This window comes from Megascapheus bottae, chromosome 32, assembly GCF_031878675.1.
Source record: "Megascapheus bottae isolate mThoBot1 chromosome 32, mThoBot2.hap1, whole genome shotgun sequence".
NCBI classification, from domain to species: Eukaryota; Metazoa; Chordata; class Mammalia; order Rodentia; family Geomyidae; genus Megascapheus; species Megascapheus bottae.
Genome location: NC_143540.1, coordinates 7,222,371 through 7,242,397, shown reverse-complemented (window position 1 = coordinate 7,242,397; position 20,027 = coordinate 7,222,371). Strand labels below are relative to the sequence as shown.

Below are 20,027 nucleotides of genomic sequence, written 5' to 3'. Positions count from 1 at the left end.
GTCTCCGGGGTGAGGAGCAGCCAGAGTTCTCGGAGACGATCTGTTTTGGCCCGGGGCATCCCCCACCAGTCCGCGTCTCTTCTCCACCCAGGGGTCCTCGAGTCCCCGCCCTCCCGCCCCGCGCCCTCCCGCGGACGGCCCGGGGGATGGACTGGGGCCCGGGGGGCGGGCCCGGGGCGGGGCCCGGAGCCCTTCATCCCCGGCCGCTGCTGTCGCTGTTCTCAGCCTTGTGCTTTGCCAGGAACACGGCGGACCGCACCAGCCCGAGCGGAGCGCCGCGCCTGCCCACCCACGAGGCCAGGTACCCCGGGGAAGTGTGTGGGAGGGTGGGGGCGCGTCGACCCCCTTCCTCCTCCCAGGCCAGGGCCGCAGGGAGGGCTGAGCACTTCTCCAAGTCCACAGCTGGGCTCCGGGCCGCTTGCACCCCTTCTCCGATGTCGCTCCCCACTCACCCACCCAGAAGCGGGCGCCCACCCAGGCTCCCGGCGCGTCCCCGGGGCACCGGTTTGCGAACCGGCCCCGGCGGATCCCCCGCTCTGCTGCGCTCCAGCCGCGGTCCCCGAGGGGCCCCACGTTGACTCCAAACTTCTTGGCAGAGCCAAGCTGGACAGCTGTCCCCCCACCCCGGGGCTGGGATCACGGGCTGCCTAGTTCGGGAGCTGGGGGTGGGGGGTCCCCCGATGCTCCCCCCGCCCCCGGCCTGGACTAGAGAAGGCCACGGAGGGGCGGCAGTCCCTGGAGCGTCACCGGGCTGGACGGGACGCCTTTCAGGCAGGAGCAGCCGACCGGCTGGCAGGCGGGGAATCTGGGTATATTTATCCCAGTCTCCTTGGGCGAGGTTTGAGGGCAGATCAGGGCCGAGCTGCCTGAGGGGGGCCATGGGGTACGTGCTGGCCCCGAAGTCGTGCCATTTGCTGCAGGGCCCAGCGGGCACGGGCGGGCGGGCAAGCAGAGAGAAGGGTTTTTGTGGCTCTCTGGCGGGAATGGGGGGTGGGGGTGTCATGGACATCCGCTCCCCACCTGCCATCCCGGCTGGGAGGGGGGGGTAATTAAGAAGCAACCCAGGTCCCAAGAGGAGAGAAGGACCCAGATTCAGTTTGCATGGGCCCGCCTCCCCCCCCTTTCATTGGCCGTGGCTGGTGCGTGCGTGTGTTTACACTGGGGGAAGGAGACCAGGGGTGGGGCCTGTGGAGATTCTGCCCTTTCCCCCACACTGACCTGAGCCCTGTGCCCAGGTATGGGCTCCAGAACAGGACTGAGAGGGCTCTTGAAAAGGGTCATGCTCCCAGAACCACCAAATACTCTCTCCAGTCTTTCCTTCCCCCTATCAGACCTGCTCCTTCCACGCTAGCCAACTGCATCACCCCTGGAAGAAACCCTATAGGGGCCAGTCTAGGGTGGGGGCTCAGTTCCCTCTGGCAGCGAGGCCAGTCCTTTGAAGCACTCAGTCTGCAAAGTGGAACACTAGAGAGATCGGAGCACAGCTCTCATGTGGAAGGGGGAGTTTCTGCCTCCGATTGCCCCCCCGCGGTAGGATGGACTAGGGTTGTATGCAGCCAGGCCTGGCACATCACTGAGAAGCCCATGGAGGACAGAAGTGGCAATCTCTGACGTCTGGGAAGGGTGTGGGTCTCAGAACTTCATTCTGCCTGGATGCTATGGAGCAAATGTTCTTCACGGGCCTCGCAAACTCATCTACTAAATGTTGTTTCTCCCACCTCATTCCCCCAGTCCAGGGTCCCGGGGAGCCATATCATAATGGCCGATTGCACTTGTGTTTGTGCCAGCGCCCTAGCTAATAGCCTTAAATGGAGAAACTGAGGCATGATGAGAGAGGAAGGTGGTTCATGATCTGGACCAAGGAAGGATTTTATGCCAAGTGAAACATATGTCTAGAAGTCTGGATATGGACACGTGTATGTATGGGTACTAGCATGTATACTAGTACTGGGACTTGAACTCAGGGCCTGGATGCTGTCCCTGAGCTTTTTTGCTCACAATTGGCATTCTACTTACTACTTGCGGGACACTTGCACTTCTGGCTTTTTGGTGGTGGTTAATTGAAGAAAAGAAACTGGTCAACTTAACTTCCTGGGCTGGCTTTGAACCTCAGGGCTCTTGAATAGCTAGGTGTTACAGATATGAACCCAGGTCAGAAACATGTATTATCAGGCATTATAAGGGAGGAGATGGCGGCCTTCTGAAGAAAGCCAATTTGGGGGCAGAAAGCTGAAATGGGAGGTGCAGCCTAGTAAGTATGGGGGACCCCATGAGACACTATTCTACTATAGACACCAGGCACCAGCTAGAGACCAGGCCCAATTAGAACACTTAAGATGAGCTGAGGGCTCGCTCCACTCATTTTCCATTTATTGAACCTTTGGGTGAATGGAAGAATACTGAAGAGGTAGGCCCTTTCATTCTGCCTGGTAGGAGACACAGGGGGGCAGGGTGGGGCTCCAGAAGACTAGGCAAGGCTTCTGGGGGGACCAAAGGGAAGGCCCAGCTGCTGGGGCAGGAGGGGCTTTCCTGCCAGGGGCCTAAAGTTGCTTGCTTTTGAATTTCCGCTCTGCGGGCCACGTCCTGTACACAGCCTCTCAGCCAGCACGTCTGCACATGTGTGTGACCACTCACAATGGCAGTCTGGCTGCCTGTCATGTCTTTTTAACTGTTCAGGTAGACAAGCCTTAGGTTGCTAGCTGAGCTTGCTCTTATGGCACCAGCAGGTTTGGCCACTAAATGGCAAGGTACCCAGTAGGCACACAACCCAACCATATGGTGAACTTAGAGATGAGGTATGGCCTTCAAATGGCCTCTGGGGTTCTATCTGACCATCCTTCCAGAGCCCACTGGGCCAGCTGTCACTAACACCCTCCCCCCCCCAAAAAAAAGGGGGCATATTGGTTGCTCTCTGTATCTTTCATTAGATGTCCCTTTGCCATGTCTTGCTCTGTCTCTCCATCTGGCTGTTTCTGATTGGTTGGTCATGTCTTTTTTTCTCACCTCTCTGGTTGTCTTTGTCTCTGTCTCCCTGTTGGAATGTCTATCCCTCTATCAACAAGTGTTTTGTGTCTCTGTTTTCCTGTATTTATGTCCCTCTATATCCATCCACAGTTCCCTTGTTCCTGTGCCTGAGGTCTGCTTAGATCAGTAAGCATGGGTGCATGTACCAAGTGTGTGCGTGTGTGTGCGCGCGCGCGCGCGCGCGTGTGTGTGTGTGTGTGTGTATTTTTCCCTCCTTTCTCTGTTCCCTCCCTGGGCCTCTCTCTGCTTCTTTCTGACCTCGGATGGTGCCCCTCCTCCAGGCTGACCTTGCCTTTAGCCCCCTATCAGGGGTCTACAATGAATCCTAAATTGCCTGAAGCCTGCGTTCCAGCTTTTCTTTGGGGCCCGAAGTCCGGCTGTCCAAATATTTGGCTGCCTCCAGGGGATTCCGGGTCAGCAGGGAGAAAGATGGACTGGCTGGCGTAGGGTCTCCCCTGCCACTGGGGGGGGCCTCAGTCACGTGATGTCCTGTCCTTTGCCTCAGCTGGGCCTCTGGCTGCACGTCCCTCTCAGCAGGCTGGCAGTGGAGTGGGGGAGGGGCTGCTGGTGGCTCTGGACAATTTGGGCTTAATCTTCACTAAAAGCTGCCAGAGTAAGGCAGCCAAGGCTACATGGGAGGTGAGGCCAAGGTGGCTTGTAAGTATCCATCGTTGTCGTTGGTGTCTAGGAAATTCACCTTATCACAGGAAAGTCTATCTTCCGGCCCCAGCTGGGCCTCTTAGATCCTTCTAGACAATTCCGGATACCCGGAATACAGAGGCACAGAATTTAGATTCCAGGGCCAGGGGGCTGGGGGATGAGAGATTGGTATGACCAATAATACATCAATGTTCTGGGGCATCAGCCTTGACCTGATCATGCCCCCTTGCATATATCCACTTCTTAACCCAGTGTTGGCCACACACTGGCCACTTGTGGCACTGCTGTGGAAGTAGCAGGTAGGGAACTGAGATCTATGATGATCAGAATCTGGAATCATGGCCTGAGAGGGACAAAGGGTGTCTTTTTTTTTTTTTTTTAAAGTGATCCTGGGACTTGAACTCAAGGCCTAGGCATTGTCCTTGAACTTCTTTTGCTCAAGATTAACACTCTGCCACTTGAGCCATAGCTCAGCTTTCATCTTTTTTGGTAGTTTAGTGAAGATAAGAGTCTCACAGAGCTGAAGGCAGTAGCTCATGCCTGTAATCCTAGCTTCTCAAGAGGCTGAGATTTTAGGATTGTAGTTCAAAGCTAGCCCAGGCACTAAAGAGCCTGAGACCCTTATCTCCAATTAATCACTAGAAATTGAGAAGTGGGGCGATAGCCTTGAGCTGAAAAGCTCACAGGCAATGCCCAGGCCCAGAGTTGAAGCCCCACAACCCACAAAAAAGAAAGAAAGGAAGAAAGAAAACACAGGACAGTGCCCAGGCCCTGAGTTCAAGCCCAAGTACTGGCAGAAAAAAAAAGTCTCACAAACTTTACTGCCAGGGCTGGCTTCAAACTGCCATCCTCAGATCTCAGCATCCTGAGTAGCTATGATTCCTGCTGTAAGCCACTGGCACCTGCTAAGGGTGTTGGAATTGTGTGTGTGTGCACGCACGCACGCGCGTGTGGTGTGTGTGTGTGTGTGTGTGTGTGTGTGTGTGTGTGTGTGTTCACTGGGGCTTGAATTCACAGCCTAGGTGCTATCCCTTAGCTTTTTTGCACAAGGTGGGTGCTCTACCACTTGAGCTACAGCTCCACTTCCCAGCTTTTTAATTGGAGATAAAAGTCTGCTTAGGCTAGCCTTGAATCTTTTTTTTTTTTTTTTTTTTTAAATTTAACCAGTCCTGGGGCTTGAACTCAGGGTCTGTGCTCTGTCCCTGAGCCTCTATGTGCTCAAGGCTAGAGCTCTACCACTTGAGCCACAGAACTACTTCCAGATTTTTTTTTTTTTTTGGTCAGTGGTGGGACTTGAACTCTGGGCCTGGGAGTTGTCCCTGAGCTCTTCAGCTCAAGGGTACCGTATACCCCTGGTGCCCCAGTGCCGCTTTGGTTTTTCTGGTGGTTAATTGGAGATAAGAGTCTCATGGACTTTGGATTTTAGTGCCCAGGCTGGCTTTGAACGGAGATCCTCAGATCTCAGCCTCTTGTGTAGCTAGGGTGACAGGTGTGAGCTACCACACCCAGCTCCACTTCCGGATTTTTCTGTTTATGTGATACTGAGAAATCAAACCCAGGGCTTCATGCATGCTAGGTAAGTACTCTACCACTAAGCCACCTTCCCAGCCCATAGCTTTGAATTTTGATTGAGCCTCAGATCTCAGTCTTGAGTAGCTATGATTATAGGTGGGAGCCACTGGCACCAAGCCGCAAGGATATCTTTGAATGCTCTCCTCTGTTCTAATAGCTTGCCCTGGCCTAGATCTCTGATCTCAACATCAGCTCTCCTTAGCCCCTGACTGTGTGGAGAACATACAACTCAAACCTGTCAATACATCCTATTTCCCTGTTCTAAGGGAGAGGTATGTTTCCTTGAAAGCCCGGAGGAATAGGAGGGCAGAGAGGTAGCTGTAGATAGGTGCCAGGCTGGGAGAAGTACCCTGTCTTAGTCAAGAAGGAAAGTGTGGCCAGGTGCTCATAGCTCATGGCGGGAGGTTGAGATCTGAGAGTCCCCATCCTCTCCAAAAAACCACCAGGAAGTTGGAAGTAGAGGTGTGGTTCAAGTGGTAGAGTGCTAGCCTTGAGTAGAAAAACTGGCTTTCCATAGCCCACTGCCACAAGCAGGCAGCCGGCTGGTGGCCTGGATTCCTGAGGCTAGAAGTCTTTAATTAGCCAAACTCAACACCCGCCCAAGGTGTGCCTGACAAATTCTCACTCTTGTGATAACCGCGTGAGCAGGCGTTACCTTCTGTGCCATCTTGCAGCTCCTGGCTCCAGCAAAACACACAGATCCCAGGAGAGTGATCTGAGACATGGATTTACTGTTCAGATCCACACTGCATCCAGGACAGATGCCATTCTGATAACCTCCATATCCCAAGGCTTGACCCTTCTCTGGTACTGTGGCCTGCTCTGGAAGCGAAGACCTCCAGGAGAATCCTCTCAAGTCTTGTGGGATACCTAGACACTGGGAGGCCTCCAGGGGCCCACTGGCAAGTGGTCTACTGAGGGCCACAGAGTGAGGTCCCAGCAAACCACGGCCTTAGCTCATGGCCTAATCTGGCCTTTTACCACAGTGGACTCGGATCTCCTGAAAACGTTTTTCTTTTTTATGCGCCAGTACTGGGGCTTGAATTTAGGACCTGGGCTCTGGTCCCTTAACTTTTTCCCTGAAAGCTGGCACTCTACCACTTAAGCCATAGCTCCAGTCTGGCTTTTGGGAGTTAATTGGCAATAAGAGTCTCACTAATTTTCCTGCCCGGGGCTGGCTTTGAACCACAATCTTTGATCTCATTCTTCTGAATAGCTAGGATTTATGTGGGTGAGCCACTAATGGTACTGGGCTAGAAGCTTTTCTTAAGCAATGCTTCTTTCCTGACATTGCCCTAACTCCTCAATGCAAAGGAGGCCTGAGGGACAGGAGCTGTTAAAAATAGGCTTCCAGTCACAGGAAATGGCTAGGGTCCCCTGGTGAAAAGCCAGGCTAATCTTACCCTGGGCCCCATTCTGGGACCCCACCCTCTGCCCTACCTTTGACTGAAGTATAGACCTTGACCCAGCCTTTAATGTTCTGCCAGACTTGTCTGAAGCCAGAGAACCTTCATTCCACCCACACCACCTGCTCTATACCACACCTCAGGACCTTTGCCCATGCTGTACCTTCTGCCTGAGGCTCTGTGTCCTGTTCCACACTTTAGAACTTCCGTGGGATTTTAGCACTGGTTATATCACCTTTTTCCTTTTCCTTTTTCTTTCTTTCTTTTTTTTTTTTTTTTTTTTGGTATTGAGTTGTTAGATGGAACTTGTGCATGCTGACTGAATGGAAAGTGCTCTATTTCTCTGTGTGTGTGTGTGTGTGTGTGTGTGTGTGTGTGTGTGTGTGTGTGTGCGTGTGCACATGCCTGTATGTGCCTGTGTGTGCCTGTGTGTCTATCCCAGGGCCTGGATACTGTCCCTGAGCTTTTGTGATCAAGGCTAGCACCATACTATTGAAATATAGCTCTACTTCTGACTTTTTGAAGATAAGAGTCTCTTCTAGGGCTGGGATGTGGCTTAGTGGTAGAGTGCTAGCCTTGAGCAAAAAGAAGCCCAGGGACAGTGCCCCAGCCCTGAGTTTAAGGCCCCCCCCCCAAAAAAAAACGGCCTTATATAGACTTTCCTCAATGCTCAGCTCTCAGCCTCCTGAGGAGCTAGGATTTCAAGTGTGAGCATGAGCACTAGCCCTCTACCTCTTATCTACAACCTTCTCCCACTTTGGTTCACGTCTAACAGGAGCCATGAAGATGGAATTTAAGGGACTTAGCGTTTTGGGAGCAGAAATCACTGATTACTTTATATCTGTCCCAGGATTTTGGAGCAGCCTGAGACTCAGCAATGACTGATTATAAACCAGGCTCACAGGTCTAGGCTCACATCCTACAGAAGGATAGAGATTATGGAGCCAGAACCTTAGACACCTCCTACAGCCTAGGAACAGTGGTCTCCCTGGAGGCAGTGCCTGGCTGCTGGACGTCCTGCGGGGACACCTCAGCCAGAACAGAATGCACCCTTTGCACACACCAGCCCAGGCAAGCCCTCGGGGCTTCACTTATTAAATGGAAGAGGAGGATGCTTTGTCCAGGCTGCGGGCTCAGACTTAGTGCTCTGAGGGCCTGTCCTAGCTTGCCCAGGTTGGGGGGGTGGGTAGCCTGCTGAGTGCCAGGGGGCTCTGTGAAAGGACCCTGGAAACCTGGCCCGGACATATAAGTAAGCAGGTGGAGTTCTTGAAGCTTAGAGAACAGGCTAGCCTAGGGAATTCTGGTCTCTGCGAGGATTCAAGAGGAGAAGCCTGGGCCGGGAGTTTGGCCTAGTGGTTAAAGTGCTTGCCTAGCATGCATGAAGACCCGGGTTCGATTCCTCGGTACCACATACATAGAAAAAAGCCGGAAGTGGTGCTGAGGCTCAAGTGGTAGAGCTCTAGCCTTGAGAAAGTCCAAGGACAGTGCTCAGGCCCTGAGCTCAAGCCCAGGACTGGCAAAAAAAAAAAAAAAAAAAAAAAAAAAAAAAAAAAAAGAGGAGAAGCCTATATTGTTATGGTCCTGAGTGGACGGGCTAGGAGGTAAAAAGGACTCAGAGCAGGCAGCTAAGGAAGTAGAGGCAGATATAGTGCCAGATATGGGGTCTCCAGAAGCTGAATAAGGCTTAAGGATACCAGGATGTAATGCCTAAGCCCATGACTATAATCCTAGCTACTCAAGAGGCTGAGATCTGAGAATCACAGTTCAAAACTAGCTTGGGCAGCAACGTCTGGGTAAGACTCTTATTTCCAGTTAAGCACTCAAAAAGCTAGAAGTGGAGCTGTGGTTCACGTGGTAGAGTAGTCTTGAGCAATAAAGCTCAAGGAGTCTGGGAATGTGGCTTAGTGGTAGAGTGCTTGCTTAGCATGTAGAACCCCTGGGTTCGATTCCTCAGTACCACATACATAGAAAAAGCTGAAAGTGGCACTGTAGTTTGGCTTGAGCAAAAAGAAGCTCAGAGACAATGCCCAAGCCCTGAGCTCAGGCTCTAGGACTGGTGCATGCGTGCACATGCGCATGTGCACACACACACACACACACACACACACACACACACACGCACACAACTTCCTTATTCACCTCATTTCTTAATTGTTAAATGTAAATATCAGGATCTAAAATGAGAGAAATGGGAATTCAGAGCATCCTTTGGGAAAAGGAGCGTCAAGGCCTCAGGACCAAGCTGTGGTGGGCTGCCTCTTCCAGCAAAATCACACCCTCTTCTGGTCTCCATTCTTCCTCAGCCCTCCCTCTGGCTTGTCTGGCTTTCAGGATATCCTAACCGATCCTGGTTTACTATGCCCAGACACCTTCTGGGCATAGATAGACAGCTCCTGGTCTCAGTGATGTGAAAGGGGACAATGAGTTGTCCAGGCAATGCAAAGGGGAAGCTGAATCTTTTGAGCCCCAGGCAGAACCAACTCCAGAGAGCAAGAAAAGAGCCCTGACCAGTGATCCAGGCTTCTTGTTAGCTAGCCAAGCCCTGGACTCCTGGCTGTAGGAACTCAGAAAAAGCAAGGGCTTTATTTAGAGGATGATCTAGATGATGGGCAACTGAAAGTTGGGGCTCTGACCCTGGCAGGAGAGGAGAGGAGCGGCTTAAAGGAAAACATGACCAAGACTGTGGAAGGTTAGGATTGGGTGGCCCAGAGAACGTAGGCCCTGAAACACCCATTTCCTGGAAGGACCCTTGGGAACCTTTGACTGCCTTCAGGCAAGTAAAAGCCCAGGTGTCCAGGCCCCAGCACAGCCTCAGGCCTCCTGGCTCGAGGGTGGGGGTACAGCTTCTGCGCCTGCTGTTCCTACTGCCAGCTCTCAGCCCACAGAGAGCCCTTTGTTCTGGCTGCCAGCAGTGCCCGCCGGGCGGCTGGGAACAGGGCCCACAGCCTTCACCCTCTCCCGAGGCCTCCAGCCATCAGGCAATGCCATTCTCACTTGGCCAGGAGGCTCCTGGCACCCAGGATCAATGCAGGAAACTGTGTCCCAGAACCAGCGTGAAGTGGGAGCATCATTCCTGAATGCACCCCCTGACGAAGGGTGAGGACCTGGGACTCAGCATCTTCCCGCCACCGGGTCAGCTTAGGTCAAGTACGAATGGCCCTTACTTTACAGAGAGGAAAACTGAGGTTGCGAAGACTTGTGTGGACTGGGGTGTGCGGATGATAGATATAAGCTGAGGGGTGGAATCAAGATGTCCTGGGGGAAGCCAGGAGCTGGTGGCTCTCACCTGTAATCCTAGCTACTCAGGAAGCTGAAATCTTAAGAATCGCCATTCAAAGCCATGTCTGTGAGACGCTTCTCTCTCCAATGAACCACCAAAAAGCCAGAAGTGGAGTTAAGTGCCAGCCTTGAGTGAAAAAGCTCAGGGATGAAGTCTAGGTCTTGAGTTCAAGTCCCAGGATCAGTACACACACACACACACACACACACACACACACACACACACACACACCCGCGCGTGTGCTTTGGGGAACCCCAGTGAGAGGTAGTAAGCAGAAGCTCATGTGAGCACGTGTCCTGAGTGACCCTCTGCTACCGACCTCATGTGGAAGGTTTAACTGTTAGCCCAAAGGTAACAGAAGGCCTGGCTGCTCCACAGACGCCTGCCCGACTGTTGGTGTGAGAGCAAGGACTCCAGATTGTGGCCTCCACAGCATGGAAGCGCCTTCGCAGACAGAGATGGTGGAACTGGTGCCCAATGGCAAACACTTGGAGGGGCTACTTCCTGTAGGCCTGCCCTCCACGGGCAATGAGAGGTGAGTATGACCAGTATCCCAGTGGAGGCTCTGGACAGACTGGGCAGGGTTCCACAGTACAGGACTGAACCCCGTTCACCTACCCTGCTTCCGGTCTGCAGGATGGAGGATTCCAGAAGGAGCTGTGTGGAAGGCAAGAGCTTTTTACAGAAAAGCCCCTACAAGGAGCCACACTTTACTGACGTGAGCTGGACCAACCCAGAGGGTTTTGGGGGACTGTGGGGAGGTTAGACACAGTAATGGGGTGTCCTGGGGTTGATGATAGGAGGCTGAGGGACAGTACCACAATTCCCACGGTTGTCTTTGGGTTTGTGTTCCAGTTTGGTGTGGTTTTGCCAGTCCTTGTGCTTGAGCTCAGGCCTGGAAGCTGGTCCTGAGTGGTTTTCCTGTTCAAGGCTAGTACTCTATCATTTGAACCACAGCTCCACTTCTGGCTTTTTTTTATTTTTTATTTTTTAAACTGGTTTATTGGAGATAAGAATCTCAAAGACTTTCCTGCCCAGGTTGGCTTTGAACCATGATCTTCAGATCTCAGCCTCCTGAAGAGCTAGGATGACAGGCGTGAGCCACTGGGGCCCAGCTAGTCCCATGTTCTGCTGACTCTCTACCCCTCTCCACCCAACTCCGGTCTCCTACAGTTCGAGGGCAAGACATCCTTTGGGATGTCAGTTTTCAACCTCAGCAATGCCATCATGGGCAGCGGTATCCTGGGCCTGGCCTACGCCATGGCCAACACAGGCATCATTCTTTTCCTGTGAGTACCTCAGCAAACTTTCTGAGTCCCAAACAAGCCACCGACCATGACCTCCCAGGACCCTCCCATTCACTGTCCAAACGCACCTCACTACACCCAAACCACGGCTGCAAAAACAGTCTCAGGCAGACAAATAGAGCTCACTGCTCAGCACACCCACAGGGCCAGCCTTAACAGACCTGAGTCTGTTCTACCACATTTATAAAGGATGGGCCAGCCCCTGTGGCCAGCTCTTGTGTGGGCACACGTGTCCTTGACGTGGCACCTCTATCCCACAGACTGAATGGAAAATAGATTTGTGCCACAGACTCAAGAGAAGAATGCTCAGAGAATATTCACAAGGTCAGGCACCAGTGGCTCACGCCTATATTCCTAGCTACTCTGGAGGCTGAGATCTGAGGATCACAGTTCGAAGCCAGCCCAAGTAGGAAAGTTCATGAGACTCTTATCTCCCAATTAATGAACAAAAAGCCAGAAATGAAGCTGTGGCTCAAGTGACAGAGTGCTAGTCTTGAGCAAAAAAGCTCAGGGACAGGGGCTGGGAGTGTGGCTTAGTAGTAGAGTGCTCACCTAACATACATGAAGCCCTACCATATAAACAGAAAAAGCCAGAAGTGGTGCTGTGGCTCAAGTGGTAGACCACTAGCACTGAGCAAAAGAAGTTCAGGGAAGGCGCCCAGGCCCTGAGTTCAAGCCCCAAGACTGACAAAAAAAAAAAAAAGAGTCAAAAGAGTCCTATAGACGTCCCTGTTTGGGCTAACTTTGAACCGCAATCCTCAGATCTCAGTCACTTGAGTAGCTAGAATTACAGCTTTTACGATGGCTCCAAATATCGCCATCACAAACACTCCCCCAGGATCTCCCACACTTCCTCAGCCCCTGCCAGCCGAGGGAGCGTTCACCAACCTCTTTTCTTCCATCTCCCCCGAGGTTCCTGCTCACAGCCGTGGCCCTGCTTTCTAGCTACTCCATCCATCTGCTCCTCAAGTCCTCAGGGATTGTGGGTGAGTCTCTCACCAGCCTGCAGAGAGGGTGCCTGGGATAGAATGGATGAACTCCCTTGACTGGCCTGACTTCCTTTCCACAGGCATTCGTGCTTATGAGCAGCTGGGTTACCGTGCCTTCGGGACCCCGGGAAAGCTGGCAGCAGGTCTGGCCATCACTCTCCAGAACATTGGAGGTGAGACTGGTGGGCAGATGAGGAAGTCTGAAGTTTGGCTTAGCGGGAGAGTGCTTGCCTAGCATGCAGGAAGCCCTAGATTCGATTCCTCAGTACCCTGTACACAGAAAAAGCCGGAAGTGGCACTGGGGCTCAAGTGGTAGAGCACTAGTCTTAAGCTTAGGAATAGTGCCCAGGCCTTAGTTCAAGCCTCAGGACTGGGGGAGGGGGAGAGTCTGAATGCAGCTCACCTACACTTACCTACTTACCCGCCTCTCTCTTTCTAACCCCCCCCCCGCCCCCAGCCATGTCCAGCTATCTGTACATCATCAAGTCTGAACTGCCTCTTGTCATACAGACCTTCTTGAACCTGGAAGAAAAGACTTCGTGAGCCTGAAGGGGGTGTGAGGCGGGGAGGCCTTAGTTTCCCCCCTGAGACCCAACACTGGCTCTGGATGTGGGAGGGAGAAGGGACCCAGCCTAAGTTGGAGGAAGTGAAGAAAGACTCGAGACTAGGAAAAGAGAGAGAGCTGCCAGACCAGACGAGGCCCCCAATTTGTTCACGGGGTACCTAGCACCCCCCCAGGACGGGATCCATGGGGCTGAAACAAGCAAAGGTTGAAGAAACTGGGACCCCCCCTCCCCGGCCTTGAGCCCCGCCTATGAGCTGAGAGCCTTTGGCTTAACTCTAAGCACTTTCTATTCCTGACCACTGGACCCCCCCACACACACTACCAAGAGATTAAGCTGATGCGGGGGTGGGGGGGGGAGTTATTGCCCATCCCTTTAGCCAGCCCTGGCTGAGAATCCATCTTGTTTTGTGGCTAGGGGCCTAGAATAAATGATTAGGCTCTATTCTTGCTAGCCCAGCCCAGGTAAGCAAAAGGAGCCTTGAGACTGAGAGTAGCTTCTGTCTCTCTGTGGATTGAGGAAAATCACAGCAACAGCTATGCTTGTAAGGTTACCTGTTCTGTACTCTAACCCCTTCAGGGTCTGGTACATGAATGGAAACTACCTAGTGATCCTCGTGTCCTCCACTGTCATTCTGCCCCTGGCACTGATGCGGCAGCTGGGTATGTGTGGCAGGGCGCAGCCTTGGAGGGATGTGGGGGGGGCAAAGGGGAAGCCTCCCCCCACCCCAGTCTCAAAGTTTCCCCCCTTCCCTACTTTCCAGGCTACCTCGGCTACTCCAGTGGCTTCTCTCTCAGCTGCATGGTGTTCTTCCTCATTGCAGTGAGTCAACCTCATGTCTGTGGCTGTCAAGGAAGGGGCAGGGCCCCCATGGCTCACGCCGGTCATCCTAGCTACTCAGGAGGCTGAGATCTGAGGATCACAGTTCAAAGCCAGCTCAGGCAGGAAAGTCCGTGAGACTCTTATCTCCAGTTAAGCACCACAAAACTAGAAGAGGAGCTGTGACTTAAAATGGAAGAACACTGTCCTTGAGGGGGAAAAAAAAAAAAACAGGGACAGCACCCAGGTCTTCAGTTCAAGCCCCAGTGCTGACACGCAAAAAGAAAGGGGAGAGGGCCAGAAGTGCTCGCCTGGCATGCATGAAACCCTGGGTTTCACATGCACAGAAAAAGCCACAAGTGGTGCTGTGACTCAAGTGGTAGAGTGCTAGCCTTGAGAAAGACCAAGGGCAGTGCCCAGGCCCTGAGTTCAAGACCCAGGACTGACAAAGGGGTATAGTTGCCTAGGGGAGTCCTCAGTCCATGAGACAGGGCAAATGTCTTTGGGAAGCCTGGTTCAGAAGGCAGCTCCTCCTCCAATCCAGATTTAGACGTGGCTTTGTGGTGATTTATAGGAAGCCTAGCCCAATTCTGACACCCTCCTCCCTCCTTACCTCAGGTCATCTACAAAAAGTTCCAAGTTCCCTGTCCTCTGCCACTCAGCTTGAATGGCACAAGCAACTTCAGCCACGTGGAAATGATAGAGGAGAAGCCCCAGCTGCAGGAAGACCTTGAGGCTGCTGCCTTCTGTACCCCAAACTACTTCACACTCAACTCTCAGGTTCTGAGAGGCCGGGCCAGGGATGGAGGCGGGAGGAGCTTGAGGGGAGGAGGACTGCCTTGACCCCATCTCATGTGTCCCCCAGACAGCATACACCATCCCCATCATGGCCTTCGCCTTTGTCTGCCACCCTGAAGTCCTGCCCATTTACACGGAGCTCAAGAAGTGGGTGTCTATGGCTGCTGGGGGGAGGGGCGGGGCGGGGGGAGCATGCCCCGGGCTGACTTGGGAAAAATGCATGTGGTCTTATGTGTGTGCTGGATTGAGGGATTGTGACAAGAATCCATCACCTGATCTACGACCTCTCTGGCTGCCACAGGGAGAGATACCCTCTCAGTGTGGCCCATCTTCTCAGCAGGCCCTCTCTCCCTCCACAGCCCTTCTAAGAAGAAGATGCAACACATCTCTAACCTCTCCATCGCCGTTATGTACATTATGTACTTTCTGGCTGCCCTCTTCGGCTACCTCACCTTCTATGGTATGGCTGGACAAAATGGGGACAAGGGCGGAGACTATGCTGGGAGGCAGGGGGACCCCTCCACACACACACTCTGCATGCTATAGTCATTCATTAAATGTGCAATGCCTGACTACTGTGCCTTAAAGCTGTAAAGGTAAACATCACCCCCTCATAGTGACAGACACCAACTGGGCAGCTCAGAGCTCCAACAACCCCCTCCTTGCCTGCTGACCCCTCCAAATACACTCCATGCCCACCACAGACAAAGTCGAGTCAGAACTGTTGCACACCTACAACAGAGTGGACGTGTTTGACGTGCTCATCTTGTGTGTGCGTGTGGCCGTGTTGACAGCAGTGACACTCACAGTGCCAATCGTTTTGTTCCCGGTGAGCCCAGATGGCAGGGGTGGTTAGACCCATGGATGGGGAGAGAGGCCACTGATGGAGGCCAATGTGTCTGTGTGGTTCTTTCCACCTGCTGTAGGTCCGCCGAGCCATCCAGCAGATGCTGTTTCAGAACCAGGAGTTCAGCTGGCTGAGACACGTGCTCATTGCCACCACTCTGCTCACTTGTATTAACTTGTTGGTTATCTTTGCCCCCAACATCTTAGGCATCTTTGGAATTATTGGTAAGCACCTGGCCTTGTTATAGAAGTTAGCCAGATGTGTGTGGCACAATCCTGTCAATCCTAGCTACTCAGGAGGCAGAGATCAGAGGATCGCGGTTCAAAGCCAACCCTGGCACTAAAGTCTGTGAGACTCCAATTCATTACTAGAAAACCGGAAGTGATGTTATGGCTCAAGGGGTAGGGTGGTAGCTTTGAGCTGAAGAGCTTAGGGACAGCACCCAGGCCCAGAGTTCAAATCCTATGACTGACCTCCCCCCCCCCAAAAAAAAAAGAGTGGATGATTTTTCTTGGTTTCCCCAGAATCAGACAAGGCTTTCAAGTAGAAGAATGTTTGAACTTACTGAAGTACCCACCCACAAACTTTAATCCATGGTCTTTCTAGGTGCCACATCTGCTCCATGCCTCATCTTTATCTTCCCTGCCATCTTCTACTTCCGAATCATACCCACTGAGAAGGAGCCGGCTAGATCCACACCCAAAATCCTGGTCCGAGGGGGTCTTGAAAACTGGGAGACTGGTGTGGCAGGCGTGGGGAACTATCTAGACCTCTGACCTGACTCCCGTTTTTGGATCCCACAGGCCCTTTGTTTCGCCATGGTTGGCTTCTTGCTAATGACCATGAGTTTGAGCTTCATTATCATCGATTGGGTCTCCGGAACCAGCCGACAGGGAGGGAACCACTAAGGGTGACTTCCATCTCCTTCTGTCTACACATTCTAGCGCCCCTGCTCCAGAATCTCCAGCCCCAGCTCCAGTCCTGTGGCCAGGTTGTGGGGGGTAAGGGTGGGGGAAAGACAGGGGAGACAGACTTATAAACACTAGGGCACTCGGCCCTGCCCACATCCTCTTCTGCGGAAGGTTTTTGTTAAAGAGCCAGGAGCCAAGACCTTAGGTTACCACCTGCTGAGCTCCTGAGCTGCAGGGGTGCTTCCCGAGCAGGGAACAGGGTGGGGTTGTAGTCTCAGATCCCACCCAAACCCTTCATCTCCCCCACCGGCTCCCATAGCTGCATACACTGAAGTACAACAGCTGGCCACTTCGGAGGTCCAGCAGCCTTCTGGGACACTTAGAGCTGGAACCCTTACCAACAGTCCATCTTCCACTCTGCCTCACGCCAGAGTTGTGCACCCAGAAGACTCTCCTCCGCCAGCCCATTTCCTTCTTTTCAATCCTTTTGGCTCATTTTAGACTACTTGGACCAAGTGGATACTCTTGTCCTCTTCTAGCTCCTTCACAAGAGGGGACTTTACCTACACCCCCATAGCTAGGGTCCAAAGGGGGGGTCTCTACCCCTGTCCCATTCACCAGTCCCAGGGAGGCTGGGACTCCCGAATGCAATGCCTGGGTCCATATCTCACATTCCATTATTAGGAGAAGAGAGGCTGGGCCCAGAGGATATCCTGCCCCTGGGAACCAAAGACACCCCCCCTCCTTGCCCCCCAAGACTGATGTAGGGCTGACAGCCCTCTTTTATAAATATTATACAGAAGACTAATTGTGTTTTTACATTCTTGGTCTCCGTGATCCATGGAAAGCAGGATAAGGAGTCAGGATATGGATGGTAATAGAAGCACCCCTCCCCTATCCGCACCCCATCTTCTTGCCTGAATGAGGGTAAGAGCCCCACTCCCTCAACCTCCTGCCTTCCAGACCAACCAGTGGAATGCTCAGACCCGGCTCTGGAGCTGAGCCAAGCTCAGCACAGACCTGCTTTCTCACGGGGTGAGGTGGGGAGGAATTAATGAGGCCCCAGGAAGTGGGACAGAGAGAGGCTTCCGGAAGGAGGCAACGTGAGGTGCATCCCCAGCAGTTCCAGAGAGGGTCTGAGTTGGGGGGCAGCTGAGCCATCCAGAAGCCCCAAGAGGGCCTCCTGCCTTCCCTTGGCTCCCCAGTGGCTGTGTCCACCTTCTACCCAATGCCTTGAGCCAGGGGAGAAAAAAAAAATCCAGGGAGCTAAAATTTGTATTGATAGTAAAACCTGCTATGAATAAAGATGAATTAGTGAGTCCTTGGATGGAGGGGCTAAGAAAAGGAAAAGTCAAAGGCAAGGCGGGGCGGGCGTGGGGGGGGGCTATAGAGAGTCTGGGCGATACCAGGTGTCCTGGCCTGAGGGGGGAAGATGAGACTGGAAAACTGCCCACTGCTTCGGGCAGACTTAAACCAGCTGGAACACAGCAGGATGGACCTGCTCAGGCCTTGGCACCAAACTCTCATTAGGAGAGACCCTGCACCAGGCTAGGCCACCAGGGTAAGGACAGCAGGAAAAATCCAGTTTGAACTCACAAGGCAGCTGCCAGATCTGGAAACCCCTGAAGAAAGAACTTCCTCAAGCTGGTGGCTGTTTGGCTCAGGGCAATGCCAGCTGGGCAAAGGGAGGCTTCCTGCGCCCTGTTCCCATCATCTCCAGGCTCCTGACTCCAGCCTGGGGACTCACCTAGGAGTCTAATGACCCCAGGAAAAAGCTGGACACTGGCCTAGAGGTAGATGCAACCCAAGGTTGCCCTCTGCGAGTTTCTGACCTCTCCCCCATAGATTGGGGCTATAGCTCTGCCTAGAACTGAAGTGAGAGACAGAAACAGCAGAATCCATCCTAAAGACAGACAAACCTTGGGAGTCTTTTCACACACTGCCTCCATTCAGAGAACATTGTTGAGCCCAGTACTGGTAACTCACACATGTAATCCTCGCTTCTCTGGATGCTAGGATCAGAGGATCATGGTCTGAAGCCATCCTGGGCATGGGATTCTTATCTTCAATAAACCATTAAGAAAAAACCAGAAGAGGTTGGTAATGTGACACAGTGGTAGAGTGTTTGCGTAGTTTGCATGAAATCCTGGGTTCTATTTCTCAGTACCACATATACAGAAAAAAAAATTAGAAGTGGTAGACTGCTAGTCTTAAGCAAAAAGCTCAAGGACAATGCCCAGGCCCAGAGTTCAGGCACCAGAACCATCAAAACACCAAAAAAAAAAAAAAAACAACCACTGTTGAACCTATGCCTGTTGGCTTAAACCTGTAATCCTGCACAAGAGGCTGAGATCTGAGGATTAAAGTTCAAAGCCAGTCTGGGCAGGAAAGTCTGTGAGACTCTTGTCTCCAATTAACCAGCAAAAAGCCAGAAGTAGAGGTATGGCTTAAATGGTAGAGCTACAGAATTGAGTGGAATAAAAAAAAGGGGGGGGGGGAGTAAGAGTTTGAGGCCCTGAATTCAAGTGCACACACATACACACACACACACAGAGTATTTGTTATATCAAACATTTGTTTCAATACCTGCAAGCTCAGCAATAAACAGGTGCCTTCCTTGACCCTGCACTCCGGGTAGAAAGTTGGATTCGAAAGAAATGTAAAGCGTAACCACTAAATCATATCACTTGATAGGTACTATCTTGGTACTATAGGAAATAAAAAAAAAACCCAAGGTAAGAGCAGAAGGAAGGGGTCAGGGGGTAGGCCAAAGTGGGCCCCACTAAAGATAGACTTTTTATCAGAGATTTGCAGGGAAAAAAAGGCATGTGGATGCTTTGGGGGGAATGCCTAAGTCAGCGGAATCAGCCAGTGCACACAGCCTCAAGGCAGAATGTGCCTGGCATGTGAGAGGAGCTATCAGAAGTGCTAGGGCTGGGGCTGGGGCTGTGTGAGACTAGAGACTAGAAGACTAGACCTGCTGATGGAAGGAACTACATAGATCAAGATGCACTGTACTCATAAACTGACATGTTGAATGGTTACCCCTTGTGCAACTACTTCAAGACTGTATGTATGGTCTGGGAATGTGGCCTAGTGGTAAAGTGCTTGCCTAGCATGCATGAAGACCTGGGTTCAATTCCTCAGTATCACATATACAGAAAAAGGCACAAGTAGCATTGTGGCTCAAATGATAGCATGTTCCCTGAGCAAAAAGAAACTCAGGGACAGTGCCCAGGCCTTGAGCTCAAGACTGGAAAAAAAGATTATATATATGTATATGTATATAGATATAAATATATGTGTGTATACATATATATTATATGGAGTTTTATTTAGAAAAAGTATATAAAGGAAGTATTCATTATATATATGTGTGTGTGTGTGTGCATGTGAGAGAGAGAGAGAGAGAGAGAGAGAGAGAGAGAGAGAGAGAGAGAGAGAGAGAGAGAGAGAGAGAGAGAGAGAATATGGGGGAGCTAATGAGGGGGAAAATGGATGAGGCCATATTAGCCACTGTTAAGAACTTTGGATTTATCACTGGATAAGAAGAAAACTAATGCTGAGTCCTAAAAGAGGATGGAGGAGGGTCTGATTTGATGGTAATTGTAAGTTTTTGTTTCGGTGTGTGGCACACATGCCAGTCCCGGGGCTTAACCTCAGGGCCTGGGCACTCTCCCTGAGCTCTTTTACACAAGCCTGATGCTCTACCACTTTGAGCCACAGCTCCACTTGTGCTTTTCTGGTGGTTCATTGGAGATGAACCATGGGCTAGGTTTGAGCTGTGATCCTCAGATCTCAGCTTCCCAAGTAGCTAGAATTCAAGTGTGAGCCACCAGCACCTGGCTTGT

At 52.1% G+C, this 20,027-nt stretch overlaps 1 protein-coding gene across 5 annotated transcripts; it reads left to right on the top strand.

The window, feature by feature from the left end:
- The first annotated feature begins 242 nt into the window (after positions 1-242).
- Positions 243-17,558, top strand: Slc38a3 (solute carrier family 38 member 3). 5 transcript variants are annotated; one of them, XM_090323579.1, is made up of 17 exons: positions 243-301; positions 10,321-10,477; positions 10,579-10,660; positions 11,116-11,231; positions 12,162-12,235; positions 12,319-12,411; positions 12,696-12,777; positions 13,381-13,463; positions 13,565-13,623; positions 14,239-14,400; positions 14,486-14,565; positions 14,778-14,878; positions 15,123-15,247; positions 15,345-15,489; positions 15,872-15,975; positions 16,069-16,175; positions 17,028-17,558. In XM_090323579.1, exons 2-16 carry the CDS (start codon positions 10,377-10,379, stop codon positions 16,171-16,173), a joined length of 1,512 nt encoding a protein of 503 aa, XP_090179705.1. In that variant the 5' UTR covers positions 243-301; positions 10,321-10,376; the 3' UTR covers positions 16,174-16,175; positions 17,028-17,558. The 5 variants fall into 5 exon arrangements, with proteins under 5 accessions (XP_090179705.1, XP_090179701.1, XP_090179702.1 ...); XM_090323575.1 differs by lacking the exon at positions 17,028-17,558 and having other exon boundaries at positions 16,069-16,984; XM_090323576.1 differs by lacking the exon at positions 17,028-17,558 and having other exon boundaries at positions 10,287-10,477; positions 16,069-16,984.
- The last annotated feature ends 2,469 nt before the right edge of the window (positions 17,559-20,027 follow it).